The sequence below is a fragment of the Mus pahari genome, chromosome 4 (genome assembly GCF_900095145.1).
Source record: "Mus pahari chromosome 4, PAHARI_EIJ_v1.1, whole genome shotgun sequence".
NCBI classification, from domain to species: domain Eukaryota; kingdom Metazoa; phylum Chordata; class Mammalia; order Rodentia; family Muridae; genus Mus; species Mus pahari.
In genome coordinates, this window is record NC_034593.1 from 80,790,090 (window position 1) to 80,815,064 (window position 24,975).

General features: G+C 39.1%; 1 protein-coding gene across 2 annotated transcripts in view; it reads left to right on the forward strand.

Annotated features, from left to right (window-relative positions):
• Positions 1 to 24,975, forward strand: part of Gatad2b (GATA zinc finger domain containing 2B) — a 71,645-nt gene that overhangs the window by 31,608 nt on the left and 15,062 nt on the right. For both annotated transcript variants that reach the window (XM_021195641.1, XM_029537550.1), the window contains exon 2: positions 21,427 to 21,762. In XM_021195641.1, the coding sequence (XP_021051300.1) occupies positions 21,428 to 21,762 (335 nt within the window). In that variant the 5' untranslated portion in view covers position 21,427. The remainder of the gene's footprint in view (positions 1 to 21,426; positions 21,763 to 24,975) is intronic.

Below are 24,975 nucleotides of genomic sequence, written 5' to 3' on the forward strand. Positions count from 1 at the left end.
TTTTTTTTTTTTTTTTTTAAATTTTAGGACCTCTGCATGCTCTGGTCAACTCTGCTTGCTCAGTCCCTGCTCCCTCATTTATTTATTATTATTCATAAGTACACTGTAGCTGTCTTCAGACAGCATCAGGAGAGGGCATCAGATCTCATTATGGGTGGTTGTGAGCCACCATGTGGTTGCTGGGATTTGAACTCAGGGCTTTCGGAAGAGCAGTCAGTGCTCTTACCCGCTGAGCCATCTCTCTAGCCCTTCCCTCCCCCCCTCCCTTTTTAATTGCCTCCTTCTTCCCTCTTTCTTTTTGAGACAGGGTTTTGCTGTATGGTTCTGAATGTCCTGAAACTCACTTTGTAGGCCCCTCCCTCAATTTTGCTTCAGTTTCTGCCTTGAGTTCCTGTCCAGATTTCCTTAGAGGATGGACTAGAACCTGTCAATCATATAGACTCATCCCAGAGTTGCTTTTGGTTAGTGTTTTATGAAAACAAACTAGAATAAAGAGGTCGAATGCTTTTGGGTTTCTCTGGCATTTGTGTACATATCACAACAGATACACACACACACACACACACACACACAATGTAAATAATAATAAAGCTTAAAATGTTTTTAAATGTTGATTAAATATGGTGCCATATGGCTGTGATTCTAGAATTATAGAGACAGAGGTGGACTAGAAGTCAACAAAACAAGCCAGCCAAGGAACAACATATTGAGACTTTGTCTCAGTATGTAAATAAATAAATAAAACCATAAAACAACCAGTTCTCCAACCCAAATCCCTAAACAGTGCTTTTCAAAAATGAGTTCAGCTGAGCTGCGGTGGAGCAAGCTTTTAATCCCAGCACTTAGGAGAGAGACAGAGGCAGACAGATCTGTCTCTTCAGTAGAGGGAATATAGATGTTGCTGAGAGTATAGACATTGTGAAATGTGAAATAATGCCACTGTTCTTTCTAAATTGTTTTCTGCTTTTTGAAGTGTTATTTTCAACAAGTTATTTAGGCTAATATGGAGTATTTTAAAGCAAATTGCTGCTTTAAAATTTCTGTTTGATTCTTATTCTAACTTGATGGCTTCTTTAGGTATAGTCTACAAACAGAATCTATTTGTGGGCCTCTGGTGCTGGGAATTGAATCTAGAGCCTTGTGTATAGAGTTGTATCTCTAGCTGCAGGGGTGGGGTTGTTCCTTGACGTTTTACCTTTTTTTTTTTTTTTTTTTTTTTTGAGGCAAGGTTTCTTTGTATAGCCCTGGCTGTCCTGGAACTCACTTTGTAGACCAGGCTGGCCTCNTCCTGGAACTCACTTTGTAGACCAGGCTGGCCTCAAACTCAGAAATCCACCTGCCTCTGCCTCCCAAGTGCTGGGATTAAAGGCGTGTGCCACCACGGCCGGCTTGTTTTTGTTTTCTAAAACAGAAGTGTGGTGTGTGGCTGTACTACTATTACTGTGAACCATGTTGAGGGGACAGAAACAGGGTTCGTGGTATAAGTAATTTTTTGGGTCAAGTTTTCTAATTCAGTGTATGTGATGGGGATGTTGAATGGAACCAAGCACTTCTTTCATGCATGTACTCTTATCGCCAAGCTGTAGCTCTAGCCTCTAAATTGAGTATTCTTTTATTTGTTGAGAAGAGAAAGGAATGACAGGAGAGAGGGTCTCCTGTAGCCCTGGCTGGTCTTGAACTTACTATGTAGTTAGTAATAACTTTGAACTCCTGATCTATTTGCCTCCATCTCTCAGGTACTGTGGTTACAGTTGAATGCTATGACTGCTTTTCCTTGATCTTTGAGTATCCTTTTAAGGAGACCCTGACATCAAAGATCCAAAAATGCAATGGCTCAAACAAATAAGTGTGTGTAATTGCCCAGGGTGTGTCATCCTGTTTACTTTGTTGTCCCCTACAGCATCTATAAATGCCCTAACTTTACATTGAATTTTCTAAGAATCCTGAGAACCATTTGTTGCTAGCATTAGAGCTTATCAGAGTTGCCTAGATGCCTTTTAAGAACACCGTTATTTGTCATCCCCAAAATATCAGTCTCACTGTCTGGAGTGGGGCTTAAGAATTTGTATATCCTACAAGGCCTTGGTGGCACACACCTCTTTAATCCTAGTACTGGGGAGGGAGAGGCAGACAGACTGTACAAAGCCAGACTAGTCTACAGGTTGAGTTCCAGGATAGCCAGGGCTGCACAGGGAAAACCCTGTCTCAAAAAAGAAAGAAAAATTTGAATATCCAACAAATTTTGGAGGGTGGGGAGGAACAGATGGTCTTACTACCAGAGGAGGAGTTCATATCCCAGGACTTTCCTCCTTTCCTGTCCCCCACTCCTATCTCTTTTATGTATATTCTGGCCTCTAAGGAGGACAGAAGAGGGTGTCAGATGCCCTGGAGCTGGTTGTGACCATCTGAAGTAGGTCTGGAAATTGAACTCTGACCCACTTAATACTCCCAAGAGTAGTAAGTGTTCCTATTTGTTGGGCCATCCTGGAAGTGGTATATATCATTTCTTTCTTCCTTTGTTAAGAGTCTAGCCTTAGGCTAGGGAATGTGATGCAACCAAAAAATAAGCCACGTGGACAACTTCCATTACTATGAAAGAAAGCAATTAATTTTTAAAAACATTTATTCAGTGTAGGTAGGGAAGTGTGTGTGTGTGTGTGTGTGTGTGTGTGTGTGTGTGTGTGTGTGTGTGTCCAGAAGCAGTAACAGTTGTTCTGCAAAGGAGGCAATTGAGGCAATGACCTCAGTGGAATTGGAGAACTGGGAGAATTTTTCCTAAGTGTATTTATTCATACAGGAATATACTGTTTTCCTCACATTTTATGGAGTTTTAGTAGGGAGTTTAGTTTTTGTTTTTGTTTTGTTTTTCTTTAAACATTTATTGGAGGAAAGGTGTGGTATATGTTGGAGGTCAGAGGACAGCATGCCAAATTCTCTCCTACCATGTGGGTCCTGGAAATCACCAAGCTGGTTCTGAGAACCTTTTACCCGCTGAGCCATCCTGTTGGTTCAGGAAGTTATTTATGATAAAGGCAATGAGCAGCAGTATTATTAAGAATTGGGGAATATGCTGGGCAGTGGTGGTGCACGCCTTTAATCCCAACACTTGGGAGGCAGAGGCAGGNGGATTTCTGAGTTCGAAGCCAGCCTGGTCTACAGAGTGAGTTCCAGGGCTACACAGAGAAACCCTGTCTCAAAAAACCAGATAGATAGATAGATAGATAGATAGATAGATAGATAGATAGATAGATAGATAGATAGATAGATAGGGGGAATATTTATTTTGCTAAGATTTTATTAGATGATCCTTGTTTAGATGCATGATAAGGGCAGGTCAATGGTGGTAGTATGTAAATATGGGAATGAAGCTCCCATACTGAAGATTGGGACGGACAAATTTGGTTAGGAGAGTAAAATGGAAGCTAGGCAATAAGTAGTAATGAAGCTATTATAAAACCTTGAAAGAGCGCTTGGGGAGGGGCAGGAGAAAAAATTTAAAACAAACAACCTTAAGAGAAGTCTTCGTTTTTATTAAATTGAAACACTGAGGAAAGCCACTGAGAAGCTATTCTTGAGGTTCGTTCTGGTAATACTCTGCATAATTATTTAATCACTTAAGTTATGGTCACAAAAGCCACTTAGGGGGCTGGAGAGATAGCTTAGCACTTCAGAGCATGTACTGCTCTTCCAGAGACCTTGAGTCTCAGTTCCCAGCACCTACACAATGCCTTACTGCCTGCAACCTGTAGCTCCAACTCAGTGATACCCCGTGACCTCTTTTGGCTTCCATGAGTACCTGCATCCATGTGCACATACCTCATATAGATACAGGCATATACATGTAGTTAAAAATAAAATCTTTTGGGGCCATTTAATGCTTGGTGTTCGTTTCCCAAATATGAGTGTCTGATTCATACTCAGTTCAAGTGTAAGACGAACCTAAGACAGCTTCTTACATGTCCACTTAATTTTAGAGAAGTACCATATGTCTCAGAAGAGAACTGATAAATTGTGCATCTCTTTAGAACTAGTACTTAGGCTTGATACCTTAATAGCAACTTTGATGTTTGTAGCAATCTGCCAGTATCTTCCCTACTTAAGCCGGGTTATTTTTTAGATTTGTCAAATCTCTTTTCCTCCCTTTCTCATTTCTTTTCTCCATTTTATTAAGCCAGGATCAAAACCAAGGCACCATATGTGTATGTACACCATCACTGAGCTATAGTCTCAGCCTCCCAAATTTATTTCTACTTTTCTTGGTTAATATATGTCTTAGATAGTGTTCTATTGCTGTGTGAAGAGACACCATGACCACTGCAACTCTTTACAAAGGAAAGCATTTAATTGGGGCTTGCTTACAGTTTCAGAGGGTTGGTCCATTGTCATTGTGGTGGGGACCATGGAACCACACAGGTAGACATGGTACTCTTGAAGTAGCTTTACAGTTTTTTGGTTTTTTGGTTTTTTTTTTTCGATACAGGGTTTCTTTGTGTAGCTCTGACTGTCCTAGAACTCACTTTGTAGACCAGGCTGGCCTCGAACTCAGAAATCCTCCTGCCTCTGCCTCTGAGTGCTGGGATTAAAGGCGTGGTACCACGCCCAGCAGCTTTATAGTTCTGCATCCAGATCCGAAGGCAGCAGGAAGAAAGATCCACTGGGCCTAGTTTGGACTTCTGAAACCTCCGTTGACACCCTTCCTTTAACAAGGCCACATCTCCTAATCCTTTCAAATAATCTCACTACCGGGTGACAATTCTATGGGCCTGGGTGGTGCCATTCTTAATTCAGACCACCACAGTATTGTTGCCAAGTAATGGTGTGTAGTGTTGTGTTTTTGAGATGGGCTTTATTCTGAAACACACTTATGTAGTCTAGGCAGGCCAAGAACTCAGGACAATCCTGCCTTAGCTTCCCCAGTGCTAGGTTCACAGGCATGAGCCACCATGCTCAGCTCCTTGTCAGTTATAATTACTTTATAATTATAATTATTTGGGCTTCTGTTCTTTGTATTACTATGTTGTACAGCGACCAGGGTAGTTTCTTCTGTTTCCTTGTTGAGTAAATCTCTTCATAATGAGAAATAGTAGCACTCATAGACCCACATTTGGAACCATGCTTTTCTCCGGGGGTTGTCAGTATTTCACTCTGACAATTGCTAAGTTCCAGAGATTACTACTTCTAGAATGGTGTAGAAGCAACCTCTAAAGTCATCTCATTAAAGCAGTACATTTAGAGATAATTTCATTCCTTGTAGGCTTTGAAATGAAACTCGTTCTGTCTCCAGTTTGCTTTCTGTTTGGAGCTTTTATAGCCCCATTTGAAGAATTTGTTCTGCAGTTTTATTTGTATGTGTTTAAAGTTCCTTTAGGGAAAAGAAATAAAGAGGTTATATTCCTGGGAAGTACATAGTTAATTGCTGGGAATGGCTGGCAACATGGAGCATTAGTGAGCTTGGAAGGAGCTCAGCTATCTGGTTTGCATTAGGGTAGTGGGACTTGTTCAGGATGGGAATCCATTGTTCTGTGGTCTTTGTCAGTACATGGAAAATATATTTTGTCTCTGGCTTGGTAGAAAACATGGTCTTTCATTTAATTGAAGGTTGGTTTTTATTTTGTGTGTGCTTCTCTGTATGTATGTGCACATACTAGTAGTAAATGCTCTACACCTGAGCCACCTGAGCTTAGAAGTACAGGTCACAGATTTTCTAATATCTGAAGAACAAATGAGACATATTATTTGGGTAATTACCTTTATCCTTTTTAAATATGTGAATTAACTAGGTATGAATATATAGGCTTCAAACTTTAACCTTTTTAAAGCAGAAGCTTCTCGAGTTTCTACACCAGTTTGGCTGCACAGAATAAGTTTCATACAGGCTGAGCATGGTGGCACATGCCTTTAATGCCAACATTCAGGAGGCAGAGGCAGTCAGATCTCTTGAGTTTGAGCCCAGTACAGTCTACAAAGTAAGTTCCAAGACAGCCAGGGCCACACAGAGAAACCATATCTCAAAAAACCCGAAATACCCCCCAAAATTGGTCACTCTGGGTACTTAAGATGTCATCTCCTAAAAGGAAAAATAAGGCTGGCCAGGTGGCTTAGCAGTTAAAGGCATCTGCCACCGAGCCTTGAGTTTGATTCTTGAGATCCACATGAAAGAATTGACTTTTGTACATGCTCACATACCTGCACACACACATTTATAGACATATATCAGCTATCATTAAGAAAAGTCCTACGCCGGGCGTGGTGGCGCATGCCTTTAATCCCAGCACTCGGGAGGCAGAGGCAGGTGGATTTCTGAGTTCGAGGCCAGCCTGGTCTACAAAGTGAGTTCCAGGACAGCCAGGGCTATACAGAGAAACCCTGTCTCGAAAAACCAAAAAAAAAAAAAAAAAGGAAGTCCTAGGTCCATTGTATATAGTATACATCTTCATGCTTATTTTCTTTTCTTTATTATTAAAACCATAATTAATTAAAATTTTTATTCATATAATTATTTGTGTGTATATATGTTCATGTACAAGTGTGCCTAGTTGTGTTCAAGGATAACTTTCAGGAATAAGTTCCTTCTTTCTACCTTTAAGTGGGCTCCTGGATTGAACTCAGGTTGTCAGGCACTTATGCAGCAAGTATTTTTATTCTGAACCATTGTGCTGGCCTATGGATATTCCTGAGGGACTGGCCTGTAGGATTGTTTGTTGTTGTTGTTGTTTTGATTTTTTGAGACAGGGTTTCTCTGTGTAGTCTGGGCTGTCCTGGAACTCACTTTGTAGACCAGGCTGGCCTCGAACTCAGAAATCTGCCTGCCTCTGCCTCCCAAGTGCTGGGATTAAAGGTGTGTGACACCACACCCAGCTTTGATCCCTCCTCTTCTGTCTTCCTTGTCCCTGTTGTCCTCAGTTACATACCTGTTACTTTTCTTCCTGCTAGAGTGTACTTCGTTCCATCTGTTCTCAGACTGTGGTGAACATGTCACTTGGAAGGTGCTTTATCTGAGAACTCTTTCTTGTATATGTACTTATGAAAGAGTGATTTCTAGGAACTGTTTGAAAGATTCATCTATGCTTTTTCTCTTATACTGCTCATTCTTACTACTGCTGTGGTATGAAACGTGAAGAATTTGTTTTCCTTTTATTTAAAAATAATATTTAGCTGGATGTGATGTTACTTAGGAGGCTAGGCAAGAGGATCATAATTTCCAAGCTATCCTGAGGGAGACATTTTTATATAGTACAGCTACTTGTCTGTTTCTTTTGTGAAAGCTTAATAATTAAACTAATAATTATTTGGAGAACTGGACATTGTAATGTATTTCCGTTACCCCAGCACATAGGAGGTTGAAGTGGAAGAATGGAGAAATCAAGGCTAATTTGAATTATATAGGAAGTTCTAGGTCAATGCAGAGAGATGCCTTAACCACCCTCCCACACCCAAGTCAACTGGAGGCTGGAGAAATGGCTTAGCAGTTAAGAGCATTTGCTGCTCTTCTCATAAGACCTGGGTTTGAATCCCAGCATTCATGGCAACTCACAACTGTCGATAACTCCACTACCAGGGAATCTGGTGCCTTCTGACCTCCAGGAACACCACACACACATATGGTGCACAGATATACATGTAGGCAAAATACCTATATAAATAAAATAAATATTTTAAAAACACTGAAAAATTTTAGCAGGAGAACCTGGTAAAATGCAGGTGACTACTGGAACACCTTCCTCCCCCAGGATAAATTTTGCTGCTATGAAATAAGCCTAAGAAACTATATTTTTACCATGTATTTTGGATGTAGGTAGTCGGAAGTGAATGTTTTAAAGAAACATTGGTTTAAAGTAGGCTCAGTGACTAAAAGCCTGACTGCATAAATTTAATATTCCAAATCACATAGTGGAATGAAGGAACTCCCTCAGGTTTTCCTCTAATGTCCACATACACACTCTGGCATTTGCATAGTCATATATGCACAATGTACACAACTATTAAATTAAAAAAGAAAAGGAAATGAAGCTGGGGGATGTAGCTCAAATGGTAGAGTGCTTGCCTAGCAAGCAAGAAGCCCACTGATAAACACTATACCCTTGGGTTCCACGTAAGTTTGAGTTCCCATTGCATATGCACACACAAACTGTGTGTGTGTGTGTGTGTGTTAATTATTCTGGGGAGTCAAAGGCAATGAATGCCTCTTGCATGCTTAGCAGGGACTCTACCACTGCTTTAGTACACTGCTTTAGTCCTTTGTGTTTATTTGTATTGTATGTGTATATGTTATTTGCATGCAGCATGTAGGTGCATATGTGCATGCTTGGCTGGTAGAGGCTTGAAGAGGGCATTGGATCTCCTAGAACAAAGAGTTGTAAGCAACCAGGTGGATTCTAGGAACCCAACACAGGTTCTGCAAGAACAACCAGTGCTCTTAACTACTGAGCCATCTCACCAATGCCTAGCCCTTTAAAAAAATTTTTTTTTTTAGAATAATTTTGCTTCAAGTGCCCAGGCCAAGCTTTGAACTTGAAACCCTTCAGCCTCCCAAATATGTGGGATTACAGGTATGTTCCACCCAGCCAGGCCAACATTGCTCACTACTGTGAAAGACCAGTGTTTGTTTGTTTGTTTGTTTGTTTAAACATAGTATGGATTAATGCTGTTATTAGGTTTGGATGGATTATTATGGAAGCAAAACAGATGCATAAAACCCAAGTTTTTTTAGTATTGAGAGTTCAACTGGCAGATTACAGCCAAAACTATTATGAAAGTATATATGTGTTGAGTCTCAACTCATATACTTACTGTGGAACGATTATTATCTATATTCCAGCAAGTCTGTGAACTACTTTGAATAGTGTTGCTGTTCAGAAAATGAAAATTTTCTGCTGACAACTGAAAAGTAGCCTTTTTTTTTTTTTTTTAAATTTATTTATTTATTATATGTAAGTACACTGTAGCTATCTTCAGACACTCCAGAAGAAGGAGTCAGATCTTGTTACAGATGGTTGTGAGCCACCATGTGGTTGCTGGAATTTGAACTCCGGACCTTCGGAAGATCAGTCAGGTGCTCTTACCACTGAGCCATCTCTCCAGCCTAGTAGCCTTTTCACCAGTCCCAGGAAGCCCAGTTTGCTCATGCTAAACAGTTTTACTTCTTTGCTTATTTTGTGGAGATGTTGGATCATGTTTATAAACACTACAAATTGAAAAACTAAAAAATTATAGTCAAGCATTAATTAGAATCTAATTATCTAAATATTATTTAGCAGAGACTTTGTAGACAACTAGAGAGAATAGAGATATAGACAAGGAATTTGATATCCAAATATATCTTTACCATCATTTTGGAGAGGCCAAGTTCACTAAATTTCACTAAACTAATAAAAAGTCCCAGACATGGTAGTTCACACCTTTAATTTTAGTACTGGAACCACAAAGGCAGGCAGGTCTTACTGAGTTTCAAGGGCTAGTCTGGTCTATGTAGCAAGCTCTAGTTTAGCCAAGGCTTCATCCTGAGGCTTCATCTCAAAATAAATAATGCTGAAGGCTGCTCCAGTCTCTCTCTAAACATCAGTGCTTACATTTTTTCAATGTATGGCTCTGGGCTACTTCTTGGTAATGTCTGAAATGAGAACACTTTGGAGATACATATCACACTTCTTTAAAGCAGGAATTCTTTTTGAATTTTTTCTGGTATTTGTTATATATGGTTATTTTTTAGCTTTGGGGGACAATTTGATTCTGTAGCCCAGACTGGTCTCTAACTTTAAGATTACTATCTTCCTGCCTCAGCCACCCAACCAATAAAAGGATTATAGATGGGAGTCACCATAACTGGGTTGAATATATATCTTTTTAGTCTCACTATGTGTCTCTGCCTGGCCTAGAACTCAATATGTAGACTAGTGAGAGTTTCAATTCACAGGGTAGTAGTAGTTGTCCTTCCTCGGCCCCTTCCTCCTTTCTTCTTCTTCTTTTTCTTTTTTTCTTTTTTTAAGATTTATTGTTATATGTAAGTAACACTGTAGCTGTCTTCAGACACACCAGAAGAGGGTGTCAGATCCTGTTATGGGTGGTTGTGAGCCACCATGTGGTTGCTGGGAATTGAACTCAGGACCTTCAGAAGAGCAGTCAGTGCTCTTAACCACTGAGCCATCTCTTCAGCCCTTGGGTTTTTTTTGTTTTTTGTTTTTTTTTTCCCCAGACAGGGTTTCTCTGTGTAACTCTGGCCGTCCTGGAACTCACTTTGTAGACCAGGCTGGCCTCAAACTTAGAAAGCCGCGTGCCTCTGCCTCCCGAGTGCTGGGATTAAAGGCGTGCGCCACCACCGCCCAGCTGTTTGTTTTGTTTTGTTTTGTTTTGTTTTTTAAAGGCAGGGTTTCTCATATTTTTGGTTGTGAGCCTAGCCTTTAACAGCTGAGAAATCTCTTCAGCCCAACAGGGTTTCTTACTGGCCTGGAACAGTGCTGACTGCTGTCATGTACCACCACAGCTAGCTGTATTGTTTATTCGTTTTGTTTTTTTTAAAAAGGTTCTGAGGGTTGAACTTAATTTTTTTTCCTGTAAGTACTTTAACAAATGAACTTTCTTGTCTATCTTTATATAGTAGTCGTAAGGCAAAAGGACCTAATGTGTTAAAAAAAAAATGCCAAAAAGATGTTTTAAGCATGAAAGGATATGTCAAACTGTAGATAGTTGATTTACTCTGTTATAAAATACATATAGGAATAAGAGTAGTGTGGTTTAAAAAAGTAGATTGGGACTAGATCATGAAGGGTCCTCTCCACCTAGGATATATGTGTACATTTACAAGTATAGGGTCAGGGATATGTCACACATGTAGAATCCCCACCTCTTTGTTTTAGACAGTTTCTTTTTCTTAACTACTGTAGAACCACAATCTTCGAAGGATTCTCTTGTCTGCACCCATCTCACTGTAGGAGTGCTGGTATTACAGGTGCATGCTATTGTACTTAGCTTTTACAGGGCTCTGGGGTTTTGAACCTCCTCACACTTGAAAGGCAAGTGCCTTACCATCGAACCATCTTACTCTACCTAAGCTTCTTAAACTGTGGTAACAAATGGGAGTGCTTCTGAGTGAGTGAGTGAGTGAATGAATGAATGAATTTGACAACAGTAAAGGTTCTGAACATGTGAACATCAAAAGTTAAACCCAATAATCATGAGGTGTTTTTGGCAGCATTACTTGTGATGCACTCTGCACCGTCACTGCAGCCTTAGTTCTGAGCAACATGTGCTCATTAAACTGCTTGGTTGTCATGCCAAGGAATACCAGTGACCACTGGCCATTGTGTGTTTGAACTGCAGTGTTTTTACTGTACATACAGTTTTTTGCCCTATTTATAAATATTACTTTTGTTTAAAAAATTATTTATTATTATATGTAAGTACACTGTAGCTGTCTTCAGACACACCAGAAGAGGGTGTCAGANCTCATTATAGATGGCTGTGAGCCACCATGTGGTTTCTAGGATTTGAACTCAGGACCTTCGGAAGACCAGTCAGTGCTCTTAACCTCTGAGCCATTTCTCCAACCCCCACAAATATTACTTTTGATATTACCATCACTCCTTATCATACAAACTTCAAGTTAAAAGTATCTTCACTTTCTTTTTATTATATATATATATTTTTTCTTTTCCTTTCCTTTTCTTTTCCTTTTTTCTGAGACAGGGTCTCACTATATTAGACTAGCTCTGGCTGTCCTGGAATTCAGACTGGCCTCAAATTCACAGAGATCCACCTGCATCTTCAAGCTGGTATATCTCTGTGTTAGCATTTTTTATTTTTATTGATTGGAGTCATGGGCTTCTGTAGGTAATGCTGGCTTTGAACTTTGTTTGTAATCAGAGCTGGTATTGAGTTTTATCCTCTTACCTTTACCTCTAAGAGTTTGAGATCACACACATGGGCTACTAAACCTCACTGCTTAAGAGTACACATGCTGGGTGTATGGAGTTCAGAAGTTGATGCAGATGATGTCTTCTTTTATAGTTCTCTGCCTTATTATTGTTATTTAAATTTTCTATGTGTGAGTGTTAGTGTCTGCATGGATGTCTATCATGTATAGACAGTGCTTGAGGAGGCCAGAAGATGGCATTGGATACCTTGGGACTAGAGTTAGAGAGAGTTGTGATCTCCATGCTCCTCTGGAAGAGTGTTTTTAACTGCTGAGCTTTCTCTTTACCCTCCCCACCCCCTTTTAATAGTCATGGGTAAACATGATGTGTGAATGTGGGCACTCCTGCCGTGGGAGGAATATAAATGGGAATGCAAAACTTTGAGCATTTGGTTTTCTTCTTCTCCTTTTACATGGGTTCCAGAGATTTGAGTTCAGGTTAGGCTTTCACAGCTGAGTCCTATTGCCGGCCTTCTACTTTATTTTTAAGGTAAGGTTGTCTGGCTAAATCTGGAGCTTACCAGTTCATACTGAGTAACTGGCCAGCAAGTCCCCAGGATCTGCCTCCCATTCACAGTGAGTTTATAGATGTTTGTTGTCATACCTGTCTTTTTAATATAGGTAAGAGGAATCCCAGCTCAGGTCTTCATGTTGCATAGCAAGTACTTTACCCATAGAGTCATTTTTCCAGCCCCAAGATTATATATTTATTTCCAAGATCACGTTAATCAATATTTATTTATTTATTTATTTATTTATTTATTTATTTATTTATTTATTTATTTATTTAACTAGGTGAGTTGGTGCATACATGTAAACCAAGCACTTTTCCTTGTTTTTCCTTGTGTTTAAGGTTGTTGAAATTCTTAGATCTGAGGGTTTCATTTATATATTGAGCTGCTCAAAAGTTGCTCTTTAGCCGGGTGTGGTGGTGCACGCCTTTAATCCCAGAACTCAGGAGGCAGAGGCAGGTGAATTTCTGAGTTCGAGGCCAGCCTGGTCTACAGAGTGAGTTCCAGGACAGCCAGGGCTACACAGAGAAACCCTGTCTCGAAAAACTGGGCGGGGGTGGGGGGTGGATTTTTTTTTTTTTTGAGTTAGGTCTTCACTCCATAAGCCCAAATTGGCCTTGAACTCTTTATCCTCCCACCTCAGCTTCTTGAATGCTGGAATTGCAGTTTACACCACCACACCTACTCTGCCATGCTAATACTTTTCATCATTCCTGCTACTAACATATTTTTCCTTTATTAAAAAAGATTTATGTATGTGTATGTGTACCTTCATTATGTATGTCCATCTTTAGTGTCAGAGGGGGCCAGAAAAAGGCATTTTCTAGAACCAGAGTTACAAGCTGTTACAAGCTAGCATGGAAGAGCAGTTAAGTATCATAACTGCCAAACTATCATCCGAGCCCCTTTATAAACATTTTTAAAAATCCACTTTTGTTGGGGTTCACATGCCAACAGAATTTGTGAATAATTTATGGAGCTAGAGAGGCAGTGACTCATAGGGTAAGATACCCCCACCCATGTTTCTTGCAAATACATTGATTTGATTCCCATCATCTACATGGGTGCCTCACAAATGCCTGTTGCTTCCTTAAACCCCTACAGCCACATCCACATATCCCGTAGAATACACATGTAATCAAAGAATGATAAGATTTTAAACTATTATTTTTAAAAACTTTTATATGTGTGTGTATTTTGCCTGCATGTATGTGTGCTTACCACCAAATACATATGTAACTCCCATATAACTAGAGTTAATAGACAGTTGTAAGCTGCCATATGGTTGCTGGGAATTGAACCTAGATCCTCTGGAAGAGCAGTAAGTATTCTTAACTGCTGTGCCATCTCTGAAGCTGCAGAGGGCTGGAGAGATGGCTCAGCTGTTAAGAGAGTACTACATGCTCTTCCAGAGGTCCTGAGTTTAGTTTCCAGCAACCACATGATGGCTCACAACCATCCATAATATGATCTGATACCCTCTTCTGGCATGTATATGTACATGCTGATAGAGCACTCATATACATAAAATAAATAAATACAGTGTTTAAAATAAACAAATAAAAACTGAAGTTTATAGTTCATCTGTTTTAGTAATAGAGTTTTGTACATCATTTATTACAGATTCAGAACATATCTCAAACTGAACAGAAACCCACTACTCATTAGCCTTAGGCAGCTACTGATCTTTGTTTACAAAATTGCTTTTTTAAAGCCTATTTTGTATGCGTACATGTTCCCGTGGGGGGGGGGGGCAGAGGTCCATGTCTTCCTCTTTCTCCACCTTATCTTTGAGATGATCTGTTTCTGCCTCCCCTGCACTGAGATTATAAGCATATGCTGCTGCACTCAGCTTTTTACAAGAGTGCTGGAAATCCAAAGTTTGGTCCTCATATTTTTCACATGTAGTAAACACCCAAAAGATATGTTCCAAAGCCTCCAGAGGATAGTCCTGAATATATATTCTGTAGTTTCCTCTATGTCCTGCAGGACATAGTGCCAAAACTACTGGCCTGTATTTTGTGCTCTGATGATTTATGTGCATTACTATTCCTTTCCTTTGCAGCCATTATTAAGTCACTTGAACATGTACACTGGTGTGCTGGTTGTCTTAGCTAGGGTTTTATTTCTGTGAAGAGACATCATGACCTTGGCAACTATTATAAAGGAAAACATTTAATTGGAGCTGGGTCACTTTCAGAGGTTTAGTCTATTATTGCCATGGTGGGACAAGGAGGCACACAGGCAGCCGTGGTGCTGGAGGAGCTGAGAATTCTACATCTTGACCATTAGGTAGCAAAAGGAGACTATGTGCCACACTGGGTTTAGCTTGAGTGAGACCTCAAAGCCTGCTACCATAGTGACACATTTCCTCCAACAAGGCCACATCTGCTCCAATCAAACCAGTCCCTATGGGCCAAGCATTTAAACACATGAGTCCATGGGGCCCATTCCCATCAAACCACCACAGTGACAGTCAGTATTAAGGAAGAATGTTAACACTCTTTAGAAGAACATGTAACTTGGGGTCTCATGTGGTATGCACACTTTAATCTCAGCACCAGGGAGGCAAAGACAAGCAAATCTCTTGATTATGATGGTATATATCAGTTACAGTTCAGCCAGATATACACAGTGAGACTCTCTTAGAGAGAATACTTTATAATTTGAACTTGATAAATGGCTTTTTTTTCTAGATTTTTTTCCATTTAATATTTTGAGGCCACAGCTAACTGAAAATAATTGAAATCACAGAAATCAAAACAGCAAGTCACATGAGTGTCTTATAACTGTCTCTACCACTTAACAATGTTTTTAGGGTTTCTCTGTATTTTCATTTTATTATTATAATTTGTTGTTTCTGTCTCTCTGTATAGCCCTGACTGGCCTGGAACTTGTTCTGTAGACCAGGCTGACCTAGAACCCAGATCCGCTTGCCTTTGTCTCCCAAGTACTGGGATTAAAGGTGTGTTCCATTATTTTTTGGTATTTTCTCTGTTTTGTAACATTTGTTTTACTTACCACCACCCCACTCTTTGTCTTAATAATGTTCTATTTAATTGTGTACCACAGTGATAGGTTTTTGGGTTGTAGACAGGTTTTTGTGTGAAGTCAGTTTTTAGTTTTGTTGGACATAAAACTACCAATAGAATTAGTGGGTTGTGGGCTGGAAAGATGGCTCAGCAGTTAAGAGCACTGGCTGCTCTTCCAGAGGTCCTGAGATCAATTCCCAGCAACCACATGGTGGCTCACAACCATCTGTAAAGGGATCCGATGCCCTCTTCTGGTGTGTCTGAAGACAGCAACAGCGATAGTGTACTAACATACATAAAATAAAAATAAATCTTAAAAAAAAAAGAATTAGTGGTTTGTATAATATAGTACCTCTGTTTAATTTAGTAAGTTGCCAGCAGCAATTTTTGAGTCTTTTACTTTTTCTATACGTTCTTCAATGTTTTCATCTGTCTTCTGTATTATAGCTGTCCTAGTTGTTGTGAAAGTGACATTGTGTATATTGTACGTTTGCATACTTGCACCACCCTAAATGTAGAGATTATAGAACAATTTTGAGGAGTTGACTATTTTACTTTCATGTGGGTTTTCAAGATCAAACTCAGATCACCAGGCTTGTGTGTGCCTTTATCCACTGATCCACATTGCTAGTCCTGCATCTTGGTTCTGATTTTCCTCTTTGGTGACTGTTATTTTGAGGATCTTCTATGTGCTCATTATTAGCCTTTGTACATCTGGAGAAATGTCTACCCAAATTATTTGCTTCCCTGCCTGGATTCGCTATCGCTTGTTCTTAACCCATTCCCCACCCCATCGTTCATTCATTCACTTATTCTTTGGGGGGGGGGTACTGAGGATTAAACTTGGTCTTGTGAATACTCTGCAAGTGCTCTACCACTGTACTACATCCCCAGACTTGGGTTTTATTTTATTTGTTATTCTTTAATGATTAATTTTATCTTATATGTATGTGTGTTTTATCCACATGTATGTATATGCACCAGCTGTGTGCCTGGTGCCCACAGAGGCCAAAAGGTAGCACCAGATCCACTGAAACTGGAATTATTAGTTGTGGTTGTAAACTGCCATATGGTGCTGAGAACCAAACCTGTTTTCTCTGCAGAAACAAGTTTTCTTGATAGTGAATCTTTCCAGTCTCAAGACCTTGGGTTTTAGACACTGTCTTAGTTTGTAGATCATGCTTGCATTTTTTTCCTAATTTCAGCTATACCATTCTGTTGAGTGCCTCTTACCTGATCTTCACTGAGCCTGGGGTATTTTGGGCAAGCACTCTATAGCTACATCTGAACTCTTAAATTTCTAGGCAATATCCTAGAAAGTACATAAGATATTAATTTTGTTTAGACCTAGTTTATCCTTTTTGTTTCTCTATGATTTTTGGTATATATCTAAGAAATATTGTTTAATCCCAGGTGGCAAATATTTATTTATTTATTTATTTATTATAAATGCTGTATTTATTCTAAGAATTTTACATTTTTTCTGGGCAGTGGTGGAACACACCTTTAATTACAGCCCTGTAGAGGCAGAGGCAGGTAAATCTCTGAGTTCCTGGACAGCCTGCTCTACAAATAGAGTACCAGGACAGCCAGGGATATATAAAGAAACCCTGTCTTGAAAAACCAATCAATCAATCAATCAATCAAATAAAGAGGTGTACATTTTTAACTCTTTATTTATTTTTAAATTTATTTATCTATTATATGTAAGTACACTGTAGCTGACTTCAGACACTCCAGAAGAAGGCATCAGATCTCATTACAGATGGTTGTGAGCTACCATGTGGTTGCTGGGATTTGAACTCGGGACCTCTGGAAGAGCAGTCAGTGCTCTTAACCTCTGAGCCATCTCTCCAGCCTCCCATTTTTAACTCTTACATTTAGGTTTTTGTTCTAGTTTTGCATAATTTTTATATATGGTGTTGGGGGGTCCCTCTTGATTGTTTTGTATGTGAATAGAATCTTTTGGGGGGGAGCTATTCTTTCTGATTCAAATATCTTTGTGCTTCTGTTGGAAATCAGTCGACCACAAATATTATAAAGAGTGTATTTCTGAATTCTATTTTATTCTGTTAAGGATATGTCTACCATTATAACTAATTTATTTTTATCTTTAATATTAGATAAGTTATTGATGTGAATCTTTGTACATTTTTTTGTTTCTCTTTTGAGCATGTGGAATATAGCCCTATATCAAATAATTGTTTTAAATCAAATAATTGTCTTAAAATTTTTGGGTTTTGTGTCTGTGTGTACATGTATGTTTGTGTTCTTGTTTGAAAGTGAGAATGTACACATGTTGTGGTATGTGTGAAGGTCAAAAGGCAGTGACATACTAATCAATTCTTCTGAGTCCCTCAGTATGTAAAGAGAGTCATTTGAGAGACCTCTAGACTGCTTTTCTTCTGTTAGACTCTGTCCTTGGGAATTTAGCTGCCATTATTTTAGTTGTTCTCTGCTACATCTCTTCAACTCAGTCTTACCCCAGTTTCTCTTCCCTAAACTGTGCCTTAAAAATTCTTTCATGTCAGTGAACAAAGGCAGCTATAGGGCTTACTTTATTTGTTCCTTGTCACTTACATTTGTTGCTTTGTGTCTAGTACCTTGAAAACCCTATTTAAGATGAATTTTTGTTCAAGTAGGATGAAACTCTGCAACTCTGCTTTCTCCTATGTCATTTTGGACAGAAACAGGAATTGCAGAATGTGATGGTTGTTTAGTGGTTTTGTTTGGTTGGTTGGTTGGTTGGTTTTTTGAGACAGGGTTTCTCTGTGTAGCCCTGGCTGTCCTGGAGCTCACTCTGTAGACCAGGCTGGTCTTGAACTCAGAAGACCCCCTGTCTCTGCCTCCCAAGTGCTGGGATTAAAGGTGTGAGCTACCATTGCCTGGCTGGTGTTTTGTTTTTGAGACAGGATCCTCACTATGCTGCTCTGAGTTGGAATTTGGTATGTAGATTAAATTGGCCTTACTACCAAGTTTACTTGCCTCTGTTTCTGCTTTCCTACTGCTAGTGTTAGAATTAAAGGTGTATGCCATCTTACTTAACTTGTTTTGTTTTCTGATAGGGTCTCATGTATCTCAGGCTGGCCTTGAACCTATTCTGCAGCTTCATTTGTCTTAAACTTCTAAAAATTTTATTTAGAGTATCTATGCTTGTGTGTGTAATGTATATATGATTTGTGTAAGTGGTGTTTGAGGAGATCAGAAGTTAACTTTCAGGAATCAATTGTCACCATGGGGGACCTTGTTTCAGGCAGGGTCTCCTGTTTTTTACAGTCTGCTGCAGGCTAGCTGGCCTGTGGGCTTCTAAACAATTCACCTGTCCCCTCCTCCCATCACTCTCCCTAGGAGTTTTGAGATCACAGATGTATACCCCTATATCTGACATTTTTACATGGATTCCAGGGGTCAAACTCAGGATGGTAGGTTTAGCTAACAAGCATTTTTCTTAAACTGGCTGTGCTGTTTCTCTAGTCTTTTTGTTGCATTTGTTTGACACCATTAATTATTTTCCTTTGTCACTTTAACTTGTTAACATGGCAAGCTTTCTCTCTTGCTTTCTGACTCATTTCCTATAATTTAGCCCTTAAATTGAGGTTCTAGCCTGGTCCCTTTCTTTCTAACTATATATTCTTTTTCAGTAGTTTGATTCATCCTATGTATTACTTCAATTGCTTTCTATGCCTGTTCAAATAAGCACCTAGTGTTAGCCTAAGCTATGTGTCTTTGCTTATGTGCCACATATGCAGCTGTTTTTTAATATACTCATCTTGATTTCATGGTACCAGTTTTAACAAACCTCTCTATTAGAATGTGCTTTGTTTAGGTACAGAAAACCCAGCTAACAGTAGCTTAAATATTAAAAAAAAAAAATTATTGGCCACTGTAATAAGAATGCATAGATTAGCTTCAGGGTGCTTTGATATGTTGACATGGCTATGTAATTAGCTCCAGTCACTATGTTCTCTAGTACACAGTCTTGGCTTTATCACCAGTAAGCTTCTTTCTCTCTTGGTCAAAAGATGGCTGCTTATTATTATTAATAATAAGCTTTCCTTGGAGGAAACAACCATAAGAAGGTTTGGTGATATAATAGGGGACATATGGGAACAGGCAGTATCTTCCTTTTTATTTGTTTTTTTAATCTAGATTTCTATAGATTTTAGAGTAGATAACAAGTCTCATCTGTTTAATGTTACTTGTAGGTATATTTTCAAGGCTAACCATTTGGTATTGGATAACCAATTGATATGCTCTTCCCTGGGAAAGACTATTAATCCAGCTCTTAGCATTCCTTAGTTGCCTATAGTTAATTGTATAGGTTTGAAGCTTCCTGGGCTTTCCCTGTCCATGTTAGCATGTCTATTGCTTTCCTTGTTCAACTCTTGTTTAAGACAATCATGTTGCTGAGACTTTTTGGGTGTAGCTTCTTACAGTTTTAGGTGACACAATCTCATAGCAAAACTCCTTGTTCTTCTGGCTCTTAATTTTTTTTTCTGCCCCAATCCCTGAGCCTTGGGTATGGGACTTGTAAATGTTGTAGATAGGCTCTGCAACTCTGCATTTTGATAAGTTGTGGTTTTTTGAAATGGTTGTTGTCTGTTGCAAAGATAAGTTTCCTCAATGCCAGATGAGGTCCACACTTACCTGTGAGTAGAAGGCACAATATTTAAAATGTAGTCGTGATTATGCTGGTTTAGTAAAATGATTTAATCCCAGCACTGGGGAAGACAGAAGCAGGCAGACCTCTGAGTTCAAGGCCCTCCTGGTCTACATTGAGTTCTAGGACCATGTGAAGAGGTTGTCTTAAAAAATAAAATAATATATGTTATATTTATTATTTGTTGAGAAGTTGCATATGCCATAACATTCATTTGGAGGTCAGAGGACCGACTTTTAGGAATTGATTTTTTTTCTTCTACCATGGAGCTCTAGGATTGAACTTATGTCATCAAACTTGGCAGCAAACGCCTTTTCCTACTGAGCCATCTCGCTGGCACAATTTGTTGTTGTTTTACTTTATTTTTTAGTGGCTCTATTTGTTGTTGTCTTTTTAGTTTATCTTTTAAAATTTTGTATATGTGTGTAGGCATCAGGCACACATTCAGTATGTGTGTGTGTATACAACAAATATTTATATATGTGTATATATATACATATATGTGTATATATACATATATGTACATATACACACACACTGAATATACATACTGAGTGTGTGCCTGATGCCTACAGAGTCCCAAGAGGGCTCTGGATTCCCTGAAACTAGAGTTTTATGGATGTTTGTAAGCTGCCATGTGGGTTCTGGAAGTTGAACCTCAGTCTTCTACAAGAGTAGCAAGTGGGCTGGTGAGATGGCTCAGTGGGTAAGAGCACCCGACTGCTCTTCCAAAGGTTCAAATCCCAGCCAACCACATGGTGGCTCACAGCCATCCGTAACAAGATCTGAGTCCCTCTTCTGGAGTGTCTGAAGACAGCTACAGTGTACTTACATATAATAAATAAATCTTTTTTTTTTTTTTAAAGAGTAGCAAGTACTTTAAATCACTTCTTCAGCCCGTTGTTTGTTTAATTATACACATGATCTGGCGTTATAGCTCAGGCTTTCATTAAATTCTAGATCTTCCTGACTCAGACACCAAAGTTCTGGGATTTGAGGCAAGCTCTATCATCTCTATGGTGAATGTTTTTGTTGTTGTTGGTTGTTTTTAAAGAACCACTCACAAGAGTGTAGTGTTTGATTTTGGGTACCTTTTATAATTAAAGGCCTTTGGAGACTATGGTACATTTGAAGTTTGTTTTTATTGCTGAAGTTGACTGGAGAAATATATGTTGTTGGACAGTAATAGCATTGGGAGTTAGCTCTGTTATCTGTAAGTTTAAATGTATGTTACATAAGTTATTTTTTCTTTACCTCAGCATTTCACATCACACTCCTACATAAGGAACTTTATTCTGATATGTCATTCCATAGGATGGATAGAATGACAGAAGATGCTCTTCGCCTGAATCTTTTGAAGAGGAGTTTGGACCCAGCAGATGAGCGAGATGATGTCCTGGCAAAACGACTGAAAATGGAGGGGCATGAGGCCATGGAACGGCTGAAAATGTTAGCACTGCTCAAAAGGAAAGATTTGGCAAATCTTGAGGTGCCGCATGAGTTACCTACTAAACAAGATGGCAGTGGTGTCAAGGGTTATGAAGAGAAACTGAATGGAAATATCAGGCCTCATGGAGACAACAGGACTGCTGGAAGGCCCGGCAAAGAAAACATCAATGATGAGCCTGTGGATATGAGTGCTAGACGGAGGTATGGAGCAGTTTAGCTGTCTTCAGGGATTGGGTCTTCTTAAAATGAACTTGTAAAAATGGGATGAATTTCAATGAGAAGACGGTGCTTTTCATCCTAAAGCTGCCCTTTTTGTATTTTGTTGTTTTGCAACAGGGTCTCATACTATTATAGTCATGCTGGCCTTGAACTTATAGCAGTCCTCTTGCCCCAGCATATCAGTGCTGGGATTACATATATAAACTACCACATGATGACATCCTAAAGCCTCTAGAAAGATATGTGTCCTCTGGCTTGAACTGAGCATGTGTTTCTCTTATTTCCAGATCAAGCTAGTAGCTCATAAAGAAAGTCATTTTTCTTACCTAAGATAAAATGTTTATTTCTAGGGGCCAGATAGGTGACAAAATAACTAATAGTGTTTGCTGCCCAGTCTTGAGGACTGGACTTCAAATCCTAGTTCCCACATCAAATGGTTCACAGCTGCCTGTAATTCCAGCTCTAAGGGATCCAGCATCCTTTCCTATCCTCTATCGGCACCTGTGCAGACTTATTTCTTCTAAAAAAAAAAAAAGGTCATTTCTGGAATAAGGTGACATTAGATTCTAACCCAATTAATATTTCTTTGTTTTTTTTTTTCCCTCCTCCTAAAATGGCTTTAGGATTAAAGCAAACAAATTGGTATCAGCCAGGTGGTAGCGGCACATGCCTTTAATTCCAGCACTCAAGAGGCAAAGGCAAGTGTATCTCTTGAGTTTAAGGCTAGCCTGGTATACAGAGCAAATTTTAGGACAACCAGGCCTACAAGAGAAATGCTGTCTCAAAAAACAAAACAAAACAAAAACATCTTTCCTTCAGATCATTCCCAGGGATTTAGGATCTATTTGTTATAGATCTTGGATTCTATTTCATGGACCTGGCTTTTGTTTTGTCAAAAGGAACATTATACACATGTGATCACTGCAATTCTTCAATTCTTGCTCTATCTGTACCACTTTCTTCAGTTCCTACATACAGGTTCCTTTGTATACCTGTGCTCATTCCTGTTCTCTGTGTGTCCGTGTCTGTCTGTCTGTCTGTCTGTCTCCTACACACACACACACACACACACACACACACACACACACACACACACAATTTTCACAGGCCCCTTTCCTGTGTCTGTCAAAATGTAAATTGAAGAAAAGAACCTAGAGGGGCCAGAGAGATGGCTTAGTGGTTAAGAGCACTAACTGCTCTTCTGAAGGTCCGGAGTTTAAATCCCAGCAACCACATGNTGGCTCACACCCACCCATAGTGAGATCTGACGCCCTCTTCTGGCGGGTCTGAAGACAGCTACAGTGTACTTACCTATAATAAATAAATAAATCTTTTTAAAAAATTTTAAGAAAAAAAAATAAGATTAAAAAAAAATTTTTTTTAAAGAAAGGAACCTAGAACTAACTGAGGCTTAAATCAGCCTGGTAGTTCAATCAGAATATAGATACCCCTAGTTTTAAGGACACTGTTTATCAGTAGTTTAGAAATACTTGATAAAAGTAAGAATTACTCATTATTCATTTTATTTGACCTTCCTGATTTTTATCCTGGATTAGTGTCCAAAGCAGGATCTTTAACAAACTAGACTAACAGATGAGAGAGAAGGAAGGGATAGTTAATGCCTTACGTGTGTTTCTTTCTTTCTTTTGATAGTCTTATCCCAGAACTCTTTAAAAACAAAAACAAAAACAAAAAACAAAGTGACGACAACAAAATCCCATCAAACAAACAAAAAAACCTGAAGTAATAACTCTTGGTAATAGTATTTAAAAACTTCAAACAAATTCCTTAGTGATCCTGAAAGAAACTTCTTTGGAAGCTACATGTAGATTTGGAGAAATGTTATATAAGTGGATCAACCTTAATGTTTTTCAGGAGGGATAGCGTGGATGAATGTGGGAGCATGTGATGGATGGGAGCATGGGAATGAAATACTAGATAGAGCACATCCTTCATGGACACACTGTATGCCACTTTGACAAGCTGGCAGTGCTGTTTAATTATATTTACTCAAAAGTCAGAATATGGGATTGATCATCTAGTTCAAAATTCAGTGTCTACTTAACCTCTGTAAGGTACCAGAATCAATTCCAAATATTGCCCCCCCCCCAAAGGCCTTTATTTATTTATTTTTGTTTGTTTGTTTGTTTGTTTGTTTTTTGTTTTTTCGAGACAGGGTTTCTCTGTATAGCCCTGGCTGTCCTGGAACTCACTCTGTAGACCAGGCTGGCCTAAAACTCAGAAATCCGCCTGCCTCAGCCTCCCGAGTGCTGGGATTAAAGGCGTGCGCCACCAGGCCCAGCTCCAAAAAGGTCTTACAGCACTCAAAACCCAACCATTTTATTTGTGGATAATGAACTTAAAAAGTAAAATACATTAGTCTTTGTGGGCATTGAGTTTAATAGCATCTCTTTCCTCACAAGATGTTCTGTAAAAATAAACTAAGGAGAGGCATGATCTCCTTGATAGGAATTAAAAACAAGCCACCAGAAAGGTGTCTTATTGGTTAAGAGTTCTTGTTGCTCTTGTAGAGGACCTGGGTTGAGTTCCTAGCACATATACCATGTGTAATTCACAACCATCTGTACCTTCAGTTTCAGGAGTTCAACTTCCTTCTCAACCTCCTCCGAGAATACCAGGCATGTATGTGGTAAACATATATGTGTGTAGGCAACACTTGTGCACACAGAATAAAATAAAATTTTAAAGGAAATATGGAAGGTGAAGTTTATAACATGAGATCTTCTGTCTTTGTTCTTTCGATACCACTAATTGGGGCAAATTTTTAAATCTCTAAAATAAGTTAGGATCTTTAACCCAGACCATGGTTATATATGCATTTATAAGACCAGCCAGGACTACAAAAAAAAAAAAAAAAGAAGAAGAAGAAGAAAAAAAAACAAAAACAGAATTGGAAGCTTTATAACTTCTGGGAATATGCCAGATTGAAGGGTATAATTGGTGTTCAGTTTTTAATAATCTCCTAACAGGTAAAAGTTTCATACTTACAAGCTTCAAATGGTGCTTTAAAAAAATTTTGGACTCCAGGCATAGTGACACATGTCTTTAGCTTAGCACCTCGGAGGCAGAGGTAGGCAGATCTCCGAATTCAAGGCCAGCCTGGTCTACAGAGTGAGTCTAGGATAGCCAGGCTACACAGAGAAACCCTGTCTCAAAAAAAAAAAAAAAAAAAAA